This window comes from Erpetoichthys calabaricus, chromosome 1 (genome assembly GCF_900747795.2).
Source record: "Erpetoichthys calabaricus chromosome 1, fErpCal1.3, whole genome shotgun sequence".
NCBI classification, from domain to species: domain Eukaryota; kingdom Metazoa; phylum Chordata; class Cladistia; order Polypteriformes; family Polypteridae; genus Erpetoichthys; species Erpetoichthys calabaricus.
This window is the reverse complement of record NC_041394.2, coordinates 81,142,147-81,160,040: the sequence shown is the minus strand read 5'-3', so window position 1 is coordinate 81,160,040 and position 17,894 is coordinate 81,142,147. Positions and strand designations below refer to the sequence as shown.

Below are 17,894 nucleotides of genomic sequence, written 5' to 3'. Positions count from 1 at the left end.
TAATTGTGAAGATGCTGGTCTTGTAACCCATAAGTTCTGTGCCAGCCTAAACACGTCACTTAAATTAGCCGAGCACCCAAATGTAAGCACAAACACACAGTAATATATCATTAAATGGCGTTACTAAGCTGAACTCCTGGCCAAAACTTGGGCTGGCAGCAGGTATGAAAAGGAAAGAAGAATGTGTGTTTAAAACAGAAAATACTGATTTGTTTAATTTTCACTCTCATCTTCCTCAGATGGAGGTCTGCATGCCCTGTCAATACAATGGAGCTTGATTTACATTAAGACACCTTCAGCCCAGCTTTAGTAGTATTGTCACGTGTACAAAGTAAAGCAAAATTCTTACACGTACATCTGAACAACATATAACACATTGCCGCAGCCTAGACAGGAACACATGTTGCTGTTCCTTCCTAACGTTGTTTATTAGTGGGCTTAATAAAGGAATTCTTTCTGTACTTTGAGAAGAAAAAAAAGATCCACCGTCCTGTGCTGCCCTCCCGGCTATCTGATGGCACCTTCAGCTCGTCTCTAAATGCTTCACTGCCATCTCATTTTCCCTGGAAGGTGACACTACTGGCAACCCTTTACCTGAGCTGTACGTTTGATTATTCCTTTGTTATTTTCATCTTAACTGTCACCTGAAGAAATAGGTAAATGTGAATTAAGATGGACCTGGATATACATTATGAATAAAAACCTGAATGTTATTGCAAAAACAAAGTATATCAAATCAAAATCAAGCTTATTCCACCAAACTCTAAGTGCAGATCATATGTATTTCTTCAGGATTTGTTACACGAATTAGATATAAAAATACAAGGCATACACGTTTAAATGTGTAGCAGTGGGACTTAGCAGGGTGACAACTGTAAGGAGGACAGTCCACAGCAGTCACCATAGTGAGTCACATTGACGTGCAGGACTCACGATGAAACACCACAGCTAATGCAGGCCACAAAAAGCTAATTCATTGTATGGTGTGCCTGAATATGTTTTTATTGTGTTTGTACCATTCATAGCACAAAGTAAACGATTATTAAATGCTGCTCTTCGTTTCTCAGGGGCAACCAACAGATTTCACAAAGTTGGCAAGAAATGCCCAGAAACCTGAAATCTCCTGAATTGAATTAAAGAAGCCTGAGACTATCATGTGATATTTACTTTCACCTATTATTTTAATTGTTTGCATTCAGATTGGATCCGCCAGTAAGAATTCTGCTGTAGTCTGTACACGTGATAAGCCCAGTACTATTACTACATCTGCACTGCTCCATATCTGGGTATGTATTGCCAAAACTTAGTGAGGGAGAGTTTAACACATCAGTTTAGTTTCCCAGTTAACTTAAATAAATGTATTTCAACGATAAATATTGCATGCAGTATATTAATGGCCACATAATTACATTGTAGTTGAATGTAGTAAACCACTACGCGTCTTTTGCTTACGAAAGGCTGGGTGTGTCTGTTCGAATGCATTATGTATAGATATGATTTTGTAATTTTCACTTTGAATTATATTTGAGATTTAGACTCAAGATAAACTTTTCAGGCTTCGTTTCTTAAAGTGGCTGTTCTTGTTTTATATCCCACCTTTGGAATTGATACTGCAATCCAGTCACACACACCACTAAAAGATGCCATTCAAGTCAATTCAGTTAATTTTTATATAGCGCTCTTCGCTGGCTGCCGGTGCAGAGCACTGTAGCAAGTTTTTCAGTAACCTGCAATCACCTCTTTACACAATGAGGGCGGCACAGTGGCTCAGCCTGCTGTCTCACAGCCCCAGACGCCTAGGTTCATGTCTGCGTGGAGTTCTCCGCATGTCTGCGTGGGCTTTCTTCTGGGTGCCACTTGATGCCGAAGATTTACAGGTTAGGTTATCTGGTTGACTGGAAATGGCCCGTTGTGTGTGTAACTGGGCCCTGCGATGCATGGGCGACCTGCTCGGGGTTGCTTTTAGGGCAAGCTGTGTTTCAACACAACTCTAACATTGGCCATGGATGTCCTATAGTAGAATGAAAGGCCCTGATTCAGCTGTACATGGGGTTAGCATGATACAGTTATGATGATATGATGATAATGGTGTGATTATCATGAAATAATACAATGATCATAATACCCACGGGCGGCACGGTGGCGCGGTGGGTAGCGCTGCTGCCTCGCAGTTGGGAGACCTGGGGACCTGGGTTCGATTCCCGGGTCCTCCCTGCGTGGAGTTTGCATGTTCTCCCTGTGTCTGCGTGGGTTTCCTCCCACAATCCAAAGACATGCAGGTTAGGTGGATTGGCGATTCTAAATTGGCCCTAGTGTGTGCTTGGTGTGTGGGTGTGTTTGTGTGTGTCCTGCGGTGGGTTGGCACCCTGCCCGGGATTGGTTCCCTGCCTTGTGCCCTGTGTTGGCTGGGATTGGCTCCAGCAGACCCCCGTGACCCTGTTTGGATTCAGCGGGTTGGAAAATGGATGGATGGATGGATAATACCCACACAGGTAAACACTTTTAAAGATTTTAAATAAGAATGTTGACATATGTGAATGAGTGTCAGTGCAAATGTGAGCGTGTCCTGCCATTGAGCCGCATACTTGCATCTAGGTGTACTGTTTGGGCCCCTTGACCCTAAAAATAAATTCAGTGAATACACAGATGGATACATTTAATCATATTTGTGACCTCCATCCATGTTAGCCCCACATTTAGACAGCATTAGACATCATAAATAAAAAAGTGCGAATGAGTGCTGGTGGATAGGTAAGTGTGTCCTGTTATCCCATTTAAGGTGGGCTCCTGCTACTCTGAATTCCTTAGCTCCCCGCAGCCATGTAGTGAGTTTAAAAAGTGGATTGATGGAGAGACAGTAATTCAGAATGCGCTCGAAAGAACCACACTGCCCTGTAGTTACTGCATTTTGTATTGATCTCACTTCATTAATGAGATTTGCTCAATCAGACACCCTGCCCCTTCTGTAAAATGACATTGCTGCACGAGAAGTGCCATATGAAACCAGTTTTAAAAGCAAAGAGGAAGCCAGTCTGCATGTACAGTAACAAAAGAAAAAAATCATTTAATGAACTCAAAGCATGAAGCAGGAATAAAGACAGACACCAGTGCAGCACACTGGAATCCTTGTTGTCCATACAGGCTCAACAGCCTGTCCCAGTCACATTTGTTATATATTTTATATTGTAACATTCATAGTTTGCACTACCACAAAGCAATTCATTTTACACTTTAGTGTTTCAATTGATTCTGAAATAGGTGAATACATATTTTGTCAAGGCAAGATAGAAAAAGAGTTTAACGTGCTAGCTTCACTAAGGATATATTGAATCAGGCCCTCATGATGAATGACCCACTTTCACAAATCAAACATCTGTCAGGAAGCAAAATCTCAGTAAGTTAAAAAATAAAAGCAGTAAATGGGTAGTCGATGCACTCATTTGCTTGGCCTTCTATCCAAGGAATTGTCATGTACAGGTCCATGTGTAAGTCTGTGGTGTGATGCTCTCAAGTCTGAGCTGCGCCTGCTCTCCCCTTAGGGAGCCCGTGACTAATGGCTGTTAACGTTAGAGCCAAGCGTCTACGTTTGATGTGCCCCTTGTGGCTCCATACCTGAAGCTCCACAGGCAAACCCACATGGCAGTTTTGTTTATTGAGACAGTAAAGGAGCAGCAAACGTGGGTCACCTAATATTTTGCAGAGTCCATTTCTTATCAAGGTAGTGGATGGGTGTCTGACATTGACAGACAAGCAGGCTTTGTAAAGTTTCCAAATGTTCTGTTTGTCAAGTCATTTGCACAAATGATTCATGATGTGAATCTCAGATGTCAACATTCTGACTTATTGCATTCCTGATGCACTAAAAATTAAAAACAGAGCAGCTGCTGTTCCAAGAGCTGCAAGGTGGAGGGCTGAATGAACAGCCACCTTTCCATGGAGCAGCAAGTTGTTAAATTTCACGCATTGTCACATAGACATGTGCATTGAACGGAACTAACCTGTGCAAATCTCCATGCCTACACACCACTCAGTCTCACAGAGAAGAGTATGTTTAGCTCTACAGCTTTGCAACATGGCTGACTGGGTAAACCATTGAGTATTTAAAGGGCCAGCAGTGTCGGAGAATTGAGTGAGTCAGATGACTGGTCACCACCACTGCTACTGCTTCTGCGGTGTGCTGTAGCACAAGCCTCTTTGCTGGTGTGGGATGGCGAGGCACTGCTGTCCAAAGGGGCACTGGGGTATGTGAACACTAGGCTAGTAGTGAAAGGGGTAAGAGAAGGAGTAGTGACAAAAGTAGGGGTGTGGAGTGACTCGGGTTCCTGGAATCCCAAAGATGCCATGGGGGAAGGCACCTTGATCTCTGGGTGAGGCCTCTCTCTAGGCTGTGTTCTGGCTCTGTCAGAAAAAGCCCTCTGGCCTGTGGAGGTGGAAGGGCCTGGCTCCATGTAGTCGGGGGGCTCTTGCTTGATGAGCCCTAGGGAGGGAAGATCCGAGTCCGAGTCTGAGTCCGAGTCCATAATTTTGCAGATAGGACGGTGTGCTTCCAAGATGAGCTCCAGTTTTTCTTTCTCTTTCTCAAGATTGGCAATCTCCTTCTGCAACACAGCCTTATCACCTTCCAGCTTTTCTGTCTCCTGTGAGAAGAGGAAGCCTAAGTCAAAACCTCAAGAAGAGAAACTTCTTTATTAACCTACAAACACAAATGAGTAGGATATGGTGACCTCCTGTGGTGTATACTGGAACTACACTTCAGTCACCATGAATTAATTTAACAGTGGATCATTTTCCACTAGCTTCACGTGCATTTTAGTATGCAGCTCATATATCACCTCATGAAAATTCAAACATTTTAAATTTTGAGTGATGAACCACTTCACAGATATTTTCATATTGCTTTCATAAAAGCTGCTTCATCTGTCATTCACAGCAAACCTGTTTAAATTATAGCAATTCTGTTATCATTTAAATGAAATAGCTGTAAAATTTATGTCACAAACATACTTAATATTTACTCAATGACATAACTTAAAATTCTCTTCTCTTGATATATAATATCTGTGATAATATTGATGTGTCTTTCTGGGTGATGTGGATATCAATTACAGTACTAACAGAATCACATGAAGTCAGTTATTCCTTATTATCATCAAACATTTTCCACGGTGTAATACCTAGACCGGAAAAAACTGACAGCATATATGTTGTCTTATAAGCATGTATGCACCTCCATTCAGTCTGATGTTTCTACATTTAAATTCATGCATTCTATATTAGGACAACGCAGTTACCCTCACCATTGTTCAGTTATATGGATTCATCGGAATCTAAATTACTTTAGAAATGTGCGGTCACTGTGGTCTGACCTTGCCACTGTCTAACAAGCCTGGAGTCACATGACTACCATTAGCCTGACCATCATATCTTAGAAGACTGCCATCACGTGTCTATTTTCCTGACCCTGTTACCCTCTTCAGGCTCTCCTAACCTCATCCTAACCGAGCCCACTATTCTCACAAGCTCACAGTTTCATGGATTAATCATTGATTGTGCACTCACATTTCTGTTTGTCTGATCCTTTCATGCTCTCAGTCCTGCAGCCTAACCTTGTATTTTTCAGAACACTGCAGTCAATTTATCAGGGTGACCATGCTACCCAAATACATTTTCTTATACTTAACTACTTGTCTGACTCGGCTTCTGTAAAAACTTGAAGTCTCATATGTAACAGTCTGACACATCCTCTCAAGCCTCAGTCATGACTGCAAGCTTGACCCATTGACATGACTATGGTAACATTACCACCAGCCTCACTGCTCTCAAAAGCATGCAGTTAAATGGACTATCCTATATGAGTATAAGGTCCTACTGTTCTCCTAAAACTGTAGTCACATAATTACTAGCCTAACTCTACTACGGTATATTTGTAAGACCGCAGACACACTAAAAATGTATATTCTCAAGGTCTACAGTTATATAGTAGAACTATCAATCTGATCTTACCATTTTTTAGACATTGCAGTAACCACACAGAACTGACAATCCTGCCATCTCATCTGTAAATCTAATTCAATTACCCTCTTAAAACTACACATATGAAAGTAGTCACTTAATTATTAGCCCCGCTCTGCTTTCCTGACAACTACAGGCACCTACATGTCTATTAGCTAAATACATTTACACTCTTGAGTTTGTAGTCATACGACGATTGGCCTGACCTTTCTGTCTTCAAGACGTTGTCTTCTGACCATACAGTCCACATAATCCAACGATGTGATCTATAAGAGTAACCCACTTACTCTCTCAAACCTAGATTTGCAACTGCAAGTCTGACCCATTCACAAGATCCCATTCACCTCACAATTAGCCTTAATTCACTGCTTTTACTGGCCAACAGATACTTGACCATCAGCATGCTTTCGAATGTCCCTGCAAAACCACAGCCATGAATCTATCCACCTGACTGTTTTACGAACAAATCTAATATGCATGATTTATATGATGCTGCTGATTTAACTAGCCTGCACTCACATGGATATTAGCCTAACCGTTCTTCCTTGACATGCCCATTAGATACATTTATGCTCCTGAGTCTACAGTCAAAATGACTATTAACCTGACCCTTCCACCTTCAAGACTTTGCAGCCTGACCCTGTGGCCCACACAATCCAGCTGTCTTGTCTATATGTCTATCTAAAGCCGATGTCACATTACACGACTCGTAGTCATTGGATATGTCAGACTTGCCAACTGCAGTTGCTAATGTCGTCACTGGATCATGTCAGTTTACATAACTGAAAATTGTTGGTCATGTCTCAGGTTGGCTACTGTGTGCCAACCTTCCAGCACTGTTGTGCTTGCCCCCTTTTGCGTCAGCCAATAACGTGCTTCATGACCAAGCTGGCACAGTCCTTAGAGTTAACACCTACAGCAAGCTCATCATCAGTCTGTCCCCTTTATTTTCATTCTGTCATTGTACATAACAAATGAGATATCAGATAGATGAGCTTCTCTTCTGTTTGTGTGGTTCATAACATCCGTGTTTCTTATTCCTAATCACTGCATCATATGAACTGTATTCACCAATGAGCATTCATTGCAACACACAAGCCCACCTCTATGACTAAGGATAAAATCTGTCGGAGCAAATCATGGACTAGACGGAGTGAGTCGCTGGGCATGTTGGACTACACAAATGGCCTTCCATCTCCATCTGCCTCCAGTTCATTAAGATTAAGTAAATGAAGGCTACGAGAGAAAAAGTGCTTCGAAAGTCGTCAGCTGTGACATGACCACAACTATAGATGTGACTCCACTAGTATCACTAGACTGTGGACTCATGACTATTAATCTGATCTTTGTTGACTAACAAGTCAGACGTCATATGTCTCTCACTCTGATTCTGTTACCCTTTCAATCAATCCATTCAGACACTCCAACTATCACAAGACTGCTATGACATGATTAGGTCATAAGCTTGTTGTTATCTTGATTAATCTGAGGGTAATATCCTGAAAATCTTCAGTCATTTTGAAACTCCCATAAGCCATTAGTTCTGTCTTTAGTATTACTCTGCTGCTTTCATTAGCCATGTGCTTTTGGGCCTGTTGCTGCAGCCTTCTTAGGCTAGCAGTTACCTACAGTACCTGTCTTGTTAGGCTGAGCCTGTCTGAAGGATGTCAAATGATGACATAGGTTAGAAAAGGAGAATTGAAGCTAACAGTATTACAGTTGGAAAAATGGAAGAGCTGACCAAATGATTAGGATTAGTCTAATACAGTCCTAAAATTTTGACTTTAGCTGAACATTACATTCATATTTGAACCTAATATAAAATACTGTGCTTGCCTTTTTAAAAATTTCTTTAATTTTGTTTATTTATTAGGCCCTTATGTTCTTATCACCCTGCAGAAAAGTTCACTTTAGCGACACTTTTTTTATTCCTCTGGCAGGTTGTTGCTTGCCAGCTGATTGGTACAGAGCAGCATTTGCAAATCACTGTGCGCATTCCTTGGCCTCAGCAATGTGCAGAATGTAACGCTCATGTATGTGTGGGTGTCAGGCCTGCTGGGCTGTAGGAGGACTTGTTTCTGTCCTTCTCTGCACGTTTACCTTCTGTAGTGTTTCCGTGAGCTCTCTACGACGGTTGCGACACTTGGCTGCTGCCAGCTTGTTCCGTTCCCTCCTCACCCTACGTCGCTCCTCTTCTTCAGGCGTAAGCTGAAAGCAAAAAGAAAGGCAAATATTGAGTATCTATTCTGCCATGTCTTCTTATCTTTTGACTGAGACTAGACTGTTTGCACCAACCTCCAACGTCCCATAGCACAAGCATTACATCATGCAAATAGAAACAGCTCTGCCTGTACAGTTATTACAAGGACAGTTAATTATCTAATCCTAGCATGTGTCAACTGAGTTAGAGAAAAATGCATAAAGGAGGCTTGAAATATTGCACACTTAAAGAAGTGTGTTTTTGCTACATTTAAAGCCGTCCTCAACCACTTTTTGGGTTCAATTTGCAAGCCTACAAAGTAATTTCCCAGGAAGATGAGCAAATGCATTTCCTCAGGACTTCAGTTATTCCGTTAGCCTAGAAAAAAGAGTAAATGACTGTGATTGGGTAAGAAGCAATGTCACCCTGGACTCCCAAGAGAAAGGGAGTTAGGTGTTACTGTGCAGCTTCTAAAAGGTTATAAAAATGTAATTATGCTGCTTATTTACACCATCCATGTACTGACTTCGCAAACTTTATTTGAGAAAGTTAATCATATATTTAATTTAACTATGTGCTTGAACTAAACTCTGGTAGCTTTCAAATGCCTATTAAATCCAGAAGGTGGCACTGCTGAGAAAGAACACCTTTAACATTCTATGACAAAAAATTACACCTAACCGGAGCAGCCGAAAGAAGAAGAATAGAAGTGCCAAGTTATATTTGAACTCAGTGATTCATTTCTGAGTTATGGTGTCCACAACCTCATATCCTGACACACAAACACAGATAGATTAATACTTAAGAACTGCCTAAACAGTATTCAGGGATGCCCGAAATAAATCACTTTCTTGAAAACTGAGAGTCAGAATTGTGCCCCTAGCACAATTTTTATATATAATACGCTAACGTGGTTATTCGTTTCTCTGCCCAGGATTTTAAATCACCTGTAGCTCGCAAACTGTTTGACCTATTGACCTGAGATTTGATGCACATATACTACATGACATCTACTATCCGTTTTTGGGGTGAAGATTGACCTCCAAGGTTACTCGTCTTTTGATTTTTATTTAATTTTATTGTAGAATTAACTCTCAGCAGCGGCCAGTAGGGCAGCCGTGCGTCGCATGCGTATGGGTGCCGTTCTCATCCCTACCACCTTCTCCGTCACTTCCCCTCCCTCTTCATATCTTAAATCATTCTTGAGGCAGATTGAAGACTTAAGTGCCAGCTTAAGTGAAAAATTTAGGAAACGTACTAAGTAATTACAGCACAAACACTGACTTAATCAGTTTTAACGCAAAAAGATGCCGATGAAAGAAGAGAAGAAGCGGGCCACTAGGGTGGAGAAAAGGAGAGCTGCTCAGGAAGCAGCAAGCGCATTAACCTCTGAGCAAATGAATGCTAAACATACAGAGAAAGAGGATGACAACTAGGAATGCTCAAGTCAAGTGTATTCACTGCACATTATCATGCAGTGCGCCGTTACTGGTAAACTCATAATGAAAGTAAAATTTAAGCCCAGAAGCAGAGTTTCACTGTGCGTTAAAAGGCTAAGTGACACTTTAAGAAGCAGGGAGAAAAGTATGTGAGAAAAAGAAATAGAAGAGAATAGTCTGAAGTTTCTAAACTTTAGGATACATCCATCCATCCATCCATTTTCCAACCCGCTGAATCCGAACACAGGGTCACGGGGGTCTGCTGGAGCCAATCCCAGCCAACACAGGGCACAAGGCAGGGAACCAATCCTGGGCAGGGTGCCAACCCACCGCAGGACACACACAAACACACCCACACACCAAGCACACACTAGGGCCAATTTAGAATCGCCAATCCACCTAACCTGCATGTCTTTGGACTGTGGGAGGAAACCGGAGCGCCCGGAGGAAACCCACGCAGACACGGGGAGAACATGCAAACTCCACGCAGGGAGGACCCGGGAGGCGAACCCAGGTCCCCAGGTCTCCCAACTGCGAGGCAGCAGCGCTACCCACTGCGCCACCGTGCCGCCCCCTTTAGGATACATTTTATTTTAATATTTTGAGTTAATGTAACCCAGTTAAACAACATTGCTGCCTGAAAGGTCCAAAATACTTGAGATCAGATCCCAGTCTAGGCACAATCTGTAGAATTTGCACATTCTTCCAGCGTGTGAATGGTATTTTACTAATTAAGCTGCCATCCTTCTACATCAACATGATGGTTGATTTGCAGCTCAAAATTAGTATGAATGACCTTGGGTGTGTTTGTGAGGGTTCTCAGGGATAGTTTGGAACCCATTTAGGACTGGCTCCTACCTTGATTGGTCCTACTGATTGGATTGGATCTATCCCTCCCAAAAATAAATGAGTTTAGCAAAAGGCTGATGTATGGAAAATTAAATTAAAGAATACTTTTCTGAATTTCTGGAAGAAGAAAATCAGCTATGGCTTTTCTTGTTCATGCATTATTTTAAGTTTTATATATATATATATATATATATTGTGGGATATGGCCGGCCTTTCACCCTGGCCAGCACCCCCAGGCCGCCAGATGGAGCTGTCCCTGCTGCATGGAAGTGCCCCAAATACCAGCAGGGAATCATGGACGATGGAGTTTTCCTTTACAGTCCTGCTGGATATCACAGGGGCCAACAGATGATGCTGCAGGGAGGCCCAGAGAGTTGTTTGTGCCCTATAACCCGGAAGTTCGTGGTAGGCAAGTTCCGGGTTGAAGAAAAGGACTTTTTATCTGACCCGGAAGTGATAAGAAATCACATGGACTGTAGGATGGGAAACACTTCCGGGTCAGGGAATATAAAAGGACGATGGGAAATGCCAGACGTTGTGCTGAGCTGGGTGGAAGGGTGGCAACGCGTCTGGAGGATTGATTATTGTGTATTGATTATTGATTTATTATTGAGTATTGTGGAGAGGAGGGTGCTTTGTGCACTTTATTATTATTAATAAACCAATATTTGGACTTTTATCTGGTGTCTGATGTCTAGTCTGAGGGTTCAAGGGGTCACGGAGACCTTAATCTTTCACAATATATATATATATATATATATATATATATATATATATATATATATACTGATATACACTATGACACTACGACATTCTCTGTTCACACAGTGTGTGTTGTTTCTCAGTGTTGATAAAACTGAACTGTTGTGTATGTTACCCTTTTGTGAAAATCAGGTGGCTATCCAATCCAAAGGTGGAGTAGGACTCACTGCTGAGGATGCAGGGTCTACAGTAAAAAAACCTGAATGAGTGTGACATCCAGAGAAGTCCAGAACAGCATGATGGTAAGTGACCAATGACAGTCAATGTAATGAAATCTGTAAATATAGTCCTATTGTCTATCCATTCTTCAGGGTCTTAACCTTGCAGTCCACATACAGCATATCTAAAGATGGTGGACACCATTACTGTTAACAAAGGGGTCATGGTGTTGTTCCTCTAGGTCTCTCAGATTTTTCCTAATGGGCATGTGAGACTTCCAACAACCATTGTTTCCATTGTTACCATTGTATAACCAAACAGGTCCAAATTGCTGGATTTAATGAGGCTAGGTGGTCATTGTAATAACATGGCTCAAATCAGAATAGGGTGCAACAAAATTTTAATTTCCTCACAGCATTAAGAAATGCTACACAAACCAGGAGAATTCAGAATGTACACTTTGTGGTAATGCTACCGCCCAGATGTATTATTTCCTAAGAAGTTAAAAGGACCCAAGCGAATCCTTTCTTTGTTAGTGTTCTGTTAGTCTTCACCAGGAGCTGGAACAACCGTTCTTTAAATGCTGTTTTAATTATAACAGTGTTCAAGTATTTGCGGTTTTTGTTTGGTTTGGGGTCTGTTATTCTATAAAGTCTTATACTGGTCATTTACAAGCTACTCTAGAGTAGCTATGAAAGTGGTAGTTCAGGGTTAAGAGGAGAACACTGGACTCGCAGTCAGAGATCAAGAACTGAGAGGACTGTGGGCAGCTGCTGTCCTGCTGGCTAAAAGGACAGACGATCTGTGAGTCACACTGCATGCGAGATGTGTTCCTATGCTGCGCTTATGTAAGTGCTTTGACTGATCAGACCAACTGGGCATTTTGCTGAAGGCAGATGGCATGTCTGTTTGCATCTTTTCAGCCCAACTCTCCATACAGTCTGTAAAATACTCAGCTTGTAGCAGTTAATTGGTAGATGAGAGAGAGAAAGCCCATCTTCTTAAAAAGGTCATTTTTAAAGTCCTACTATGTCTAATAAATGGAGCCCAACAAACTTAAATCTGAGACAGGAGCAATACAAAACAGATATACAGTGATGAACTACTGTCATTCAAAATATAGCACCCAGTCTGCCTTCTTAGGAAAACTGGCCTGGTCTCATATTTTCATAGAATCCACAGGCATAAGGACTAGTTTGCAAAAAGACATAAAGACATCTAAATTTCCATAGTGAGTGAGTGTGTGTGTGTGTGTGTGTGTGTGTGTGTGTGTGTGTGTGTGTGTGTGAGACAGTAGCTGTACAATGAGCTGGAGTCCACTCTCATTTGGTCTCCTGCCCTGTACGTATTGATTTCATTCTAGGGTTTCATTAATAAAATTAATCCTGAGCTCAAACAGTTAAAAAACATAACATTTCTCAAAATGACACATAGCTAGACATATTTTGAACAAGTGCAGTCCCTTACTGATCTGTTTAATTTGAACACAAACTCGTGTAATAAAACTGAAGTTCAGCATTGGTTTTTGATATTGCCTGCTCAGTCAGCAGGGAGTTTAGTTTTTCACTTTTCATTAGCTATATGAATTGTATCAGCTACCTAACTATGCTCAGTGGCTAACGGCAGATGGATTGAATTTCTCTTGCCAGTTGGATACATGAGATGGCACGGTGCAAACATGGCGACTCATGAGTCATGGCAGTCTGTGGTGACTCAGCTGGCAGCCTGCAGTCGGGTGACTCACCTCGTTGCTGTTTCCTGCCGGTCCCAGTGTGATCCTACCTGGATCTGTGCACAAGAGGAAAAGGGAGAGGCTGGACCTCAAAAGAATGACTCGACGCATTCCTAGATGGCGAGCCATTTCCTTCTTTTGCCACTGGAACAAAAAGATTAAACCACTGCTGCAATGTGGTGAAATTTGTTCAGTTGGTGATGGCTGATCAACTTACTGCTCTTTGGGTCAACGTTCCTGCAATGACCATTTTTTTTTCTCTCTTCATCAGCATCATCATTTTCCTTTGGTCAAGAATCAGTTAGGCTGCTTTTGACCAACATAGATGTCCAAGGTGCTTCATCTCATAAAAGGAGAAATACTAGCTTAGTCTGAAAAGAAAACTTGGCAGGATTTTCTGTACTGTGGTCTCAAGAATCCAAATGAGCTCAAATCCTTATCAGTGCAGCAAAAAGGAAGAGTTTGGATGCTGTTTAAAACCTTCAGTAAGCTCCTAGTTAATCATTTTTATGAATTTATTTCTATTTTGTGGAACTGTTCTGTCTCAGAGATATATATACACTACTACACATTAACATCTTTAATGCGTTCTGTGATTCAGTTATCTATGAGTTGTATTAAGTATGGGACCCAAATGTGTTTCTAGTTCAACTGCAAGTGGGACTGCAGCCACAATGGTCCGGAAGGAAATGATTTTGGCAGAGAAAGGGTTAGTTCCGGATATGATAAAGGCAGGACATTCCTTTGCATCTATAGAGCAGAGAGACATGATGTGAAGCAGTCCACAGTCCGTTACAATTAAAAGATTACCCTTGCAGATTCCATGACCATCCTAACTGATGCAACCCTCCTTTCTTGAGTGACTGCCTTTGGCACTTTAACTGCCCTGCCCTTTTGATTGAATGGATGACAATGTTTGCTCTCCTTTTAATAAACATTTTTGTACTCCCACAGTGGGCATATCTGACATGGAAGTACAAGGTGTTAAATACTTGCCCAGACTTCAAAAGATGTAGGAATGTCACAGCTCACCATTTAACATTGAACATTCTTTTAGGGCAGCTGGCAAGTCACCCGCATTTGTGCCATACAGAAGGGCTGGATAAGCAGAGATTTTGCAACAGACATGTTGGAAGTTTGCACGACAGTATAAATAACCTACTTTCTGTTTTATAGGCTAACTGAAGATTCAGAATTGGCCATATGTGCGTGTGGGTGTGTGCATAAAATGGCCTTCCACCCAGAGCTGCTGGAATTGGCTCTGGCCCCTATCAGCCCAAATCGAATGCAGCAGCAGGATTTACAATGTTGTGTTTTATTCTGGCAATTGGCTGCGTTCATAGTATTTTTAATCATCTTGCATTTACTCATTTTGTTTTCCATGTCCTTAACTCTATGTATATTATTTCAATAAGTCTTTATATTAGATTAGATATAATAAACTTTATTAACACCAAGGGAAAATTTTAAGATAAAGATACAAATGGGTAAATAAAAATGGGAACATTTTCCACACAGGTCCCTATTTTAACTTTTGCTATTTATTCTCACTCCTGTAGATTTTGACACCTGTTGGGTTAAAATGAATGATGCAGATTTTAAAACGTCTTTGCTATATAATTACCAGCACTGTACAATATATTTCAACTTGGTTAAAGCTACCAGCTCAAGTAAATGATTACAATAATTATTTAAGGCCGTTAAATAAAATTGGTGTAATTAGAGAATTACACCGTTTTTTGCCTGTGTCCCTAATGCACCGAACATAAAGTCCCAGAAAAAACTCACAGTAGCATCAGCCATTTGAAATGGTTGGCGCTGTAGCTCCTCTCTAAAATGAGCAGTTTGAAGGATACTCCAAGTGGACCGCCTGGAAGTGTTCACTATGCATCGACAGTTTACTTCCTAGCATGCACGGCATCAAGCCCAGCAAACAGCAGCAGTGCACTGGAAATGGTCAGAGACTCAACAGAATGAAAGCATGTTTTCAAGTAATACAAAACAGCCAAATGGTTTGGCCCTTTTCTATCATGTAAAACCCAATGAACGTGTTTATGCAAGGGTGTTGTGCAAATGCAATCCTTGTGTTTGGTGAGTGAAATGATAAAATGACTAGGAAACACGCAAACCTCCAGTCCTCGAAAGAAAGATGGTTCAGATGCTTCTTATCAAAACAGAGCATCCCCCATTTCACTCCACTGAGGGTGCCGACACCATGTTCGACTGTCTTTTGCACTGGGACTGTATGACTTGCATTTGTGATGAAAATGGTCAGTCGGCCTTTACTGTCATCAGATGTCATTGTAGTTCTTTACCTGTCAGCCAAGCGGTGTGCCTGCCCCGCTGTTCTTTTCCTGTCAGAAGAAAGGACCCAAAAGCCCAATTACATGGCCAGGGTAGCCCACATCTCCAATTCTTTGGTCACATCTGACTTTCATTTGTACACCAAGTGTATGACTGGTGTTAGTGATGAAAACGTTCAGTTGGCCTGCGCAATGCATTTTACTGTCAGCAGATGTTGTTGGTGTTATTTTCCTGTCAGCAATGCAGTATGTCCACACAACTGTTCTTTTCCTGTCAGCTAGGGCGCCTGGCCACACCACTGCTTGCACTGAGAAGGATCCAAAGCCCAATGATATGGCCGAAAAGGGCAGAATCCTCCAATTCTTGAGTCGTGTTATGTGTATTATAAGCTCTTGATTAAGATCAAGGCTCAAGGCCTAGTGATTCAGGAGTTTTTGTGTAACAGACAACCCATAGATAGATAGATAGATAGATAGATAGATAGATAGATAGATAGATAGATAGATAGATAGATAGATAGATAGATAGATAGATAGATAGATAGATAGATGAAAAAGGAAGGCAGTGTCTACTATAACCAGGGAAAGGTGGAAAATTTCTCTATAACCTTAGCTTTTAAACATTCAAATATACAGTGATTTTTGTTTTAATTTAATAAAACAGATCCATCCATCCATCCATTATCCAACCCGCTATATCCTAACTACAGGGTCATGGGGGTCTGCCGGAGCCAATCCCAGCCAACACAGGGCACAAGGCAGGAAACAAACCCCGGGCAGGGCGCCAGCCCACCACAGTAGTAAAACAGATGCAGGGCACAAATGGATGGTAAGAGGATCGGCTGATTTGAACATTTTTTCTTTCTGGAAATTCTGCAGTAACTCTAAGTATTGCATAAGCACTGTAATTTAAAATATGTACTGTAAGATGTGCACATATCCTGGGACCGTAGAGGGGGAAGTTAGCAGTTAAGCGTGCCCAATTTAATAACAGAGTATGATACGCTACAAGTCTTGATGACACTCTGAATGTATTTCTCCTGACATCTTTTAAGAAATATGCTCTTTGCCACACCCATAGATCTACCTAGAAGGCATTCATTCTCATAAATGTGAAAGTGAAATCTGCATTCATTCACCTCTGCTTTCAAAATTGAAACCCACAACCGTTTTGTTCTTATTCAAAAGAAAAATGGTCAGTTTCTCTTTCAAATGAAAAACAGGTTTCCACTTATTTTGTACTTGATCATTTTGTTATTAGACATTAATATTTCCCAGTGGTTACATACTGAGAATGATAATTAAAGCAATTAAGCTGTCAAATATATTTTCATAAAAGTTTATCCTATCTTAATGCAAATAAACATGATTATTAATAATTACATTAATGAAAGTGAAGCTCTTACACCTATTAGGTAGTTCTGTAGATATCTCTTATCCTGATTATTTTTGTTGTTCATTACAAATAGGTGTAATTTATTTTAAAGTGCTATAGTAAGTTAAATATGCAGGTACTGGACTTGGAAAATGAATAAACATTTCTTTACAGTATATAAGGACAAAGTTGCCACAAGAACACTACTTTCCAAAGTGTTAGCCTTCTAAAAAAAAGACATTGTCTGGAATGGTGTTGCAGTAGTTTTCCTTAAACTGTGTTTTCGTCCCAAATTCTGAATTCATACAGTTGACTCTCACTGAGTCCAAACACAGTGGTCTGAAGCACCGAGCGTTGGAGGGCTGCACCTGCCACAGACGTCTGTTCCAATAAACGTTCCTATTTACTGTAAAAGCCAATTATGGCAGTTGATGGAGTTCTAACTCCTGAGTTTAAATCCCACATACAGTCATTGCATGTTCTCCCTGTTCTTCTGTGGATTCTCCTCGAGTTTTCTCCCTACTTCCCACATCAGTCCTCACAAGGTGGGTGTGTGAGTGATCCCTGCAGTGGAAAGGCTTGCTTTCCACCATGTGCCCACTGCTGTTAGGATTGGCTCCAGCCCATAAGATGACCCTGAATTTTATAAAGCTTGTTTGAGAATGTTACGTTTAGTCCACTAACACATGAAGAGCTGAGTCTATAAAATAACAGTCCTTCATCTTTTTTTTTATTTTCCTTTTGCCAACTAGCAATAAATTACAAACAGCATGGAAGCTGAAATCTAAATTGATGCTATATGTGTATTCATAACAAAGTGTCTTTTTTATCAGTAAAAGATTTGGATATGAATATACAAAAAGTACCAAAGGATTGAGAAGTACTACTCAGCTTCAGTCCACAAGACATTCTTATGAGGTTCTTAGAAAATCTGCAATGTTACAAGAACTGATGTGGTAGAAGGGAAGATCTAACAACCCACAGAATCAAACATGTTTATTCACAGCAAAGACTGCCTTCTGATTTAGTAGTGGGCTGTAGTCACACAGAAACTGAATTTGAG

The 17,894-nt window shown here is 41.1% G+C and overlaps 1 protein-coding gene across 2 annotated transcripts in view; it reads right to left on the bottom strand.

Moving 5' to 3' along the window:
• Positions 1 to 3,039: 3,039 nt before the first annotated feature.
• Positions 3,040 to 17,894, bottom strand: part of fosl1a (FOS like 1, AP-1 transcription factor subunit a) — a 35,532-nt gene continuing 20,677 nt past the window's right edge. For both annotated transcript variants that reach the window (XM_028802862.2, XM_028802852.2), the window contains exons 3-4: positions 8,113 to 8,220; positions 3,040 to 4,637 (exon numbers count right to left, since the gene is read on the bottom strand). In XM_028802862.2, coding sequence (XP_028658695.1) covers positions 4,101 to 4,637; positions 8,113 to 8,220 — 645 coding nt within the window. In that variant the 3' untranslated portion in view covers positions 3,040 to 4,100. The remainder of the gene's footprint in view (positions 4,638 to 8,112; positions 8,221 to 17,894) is intronic.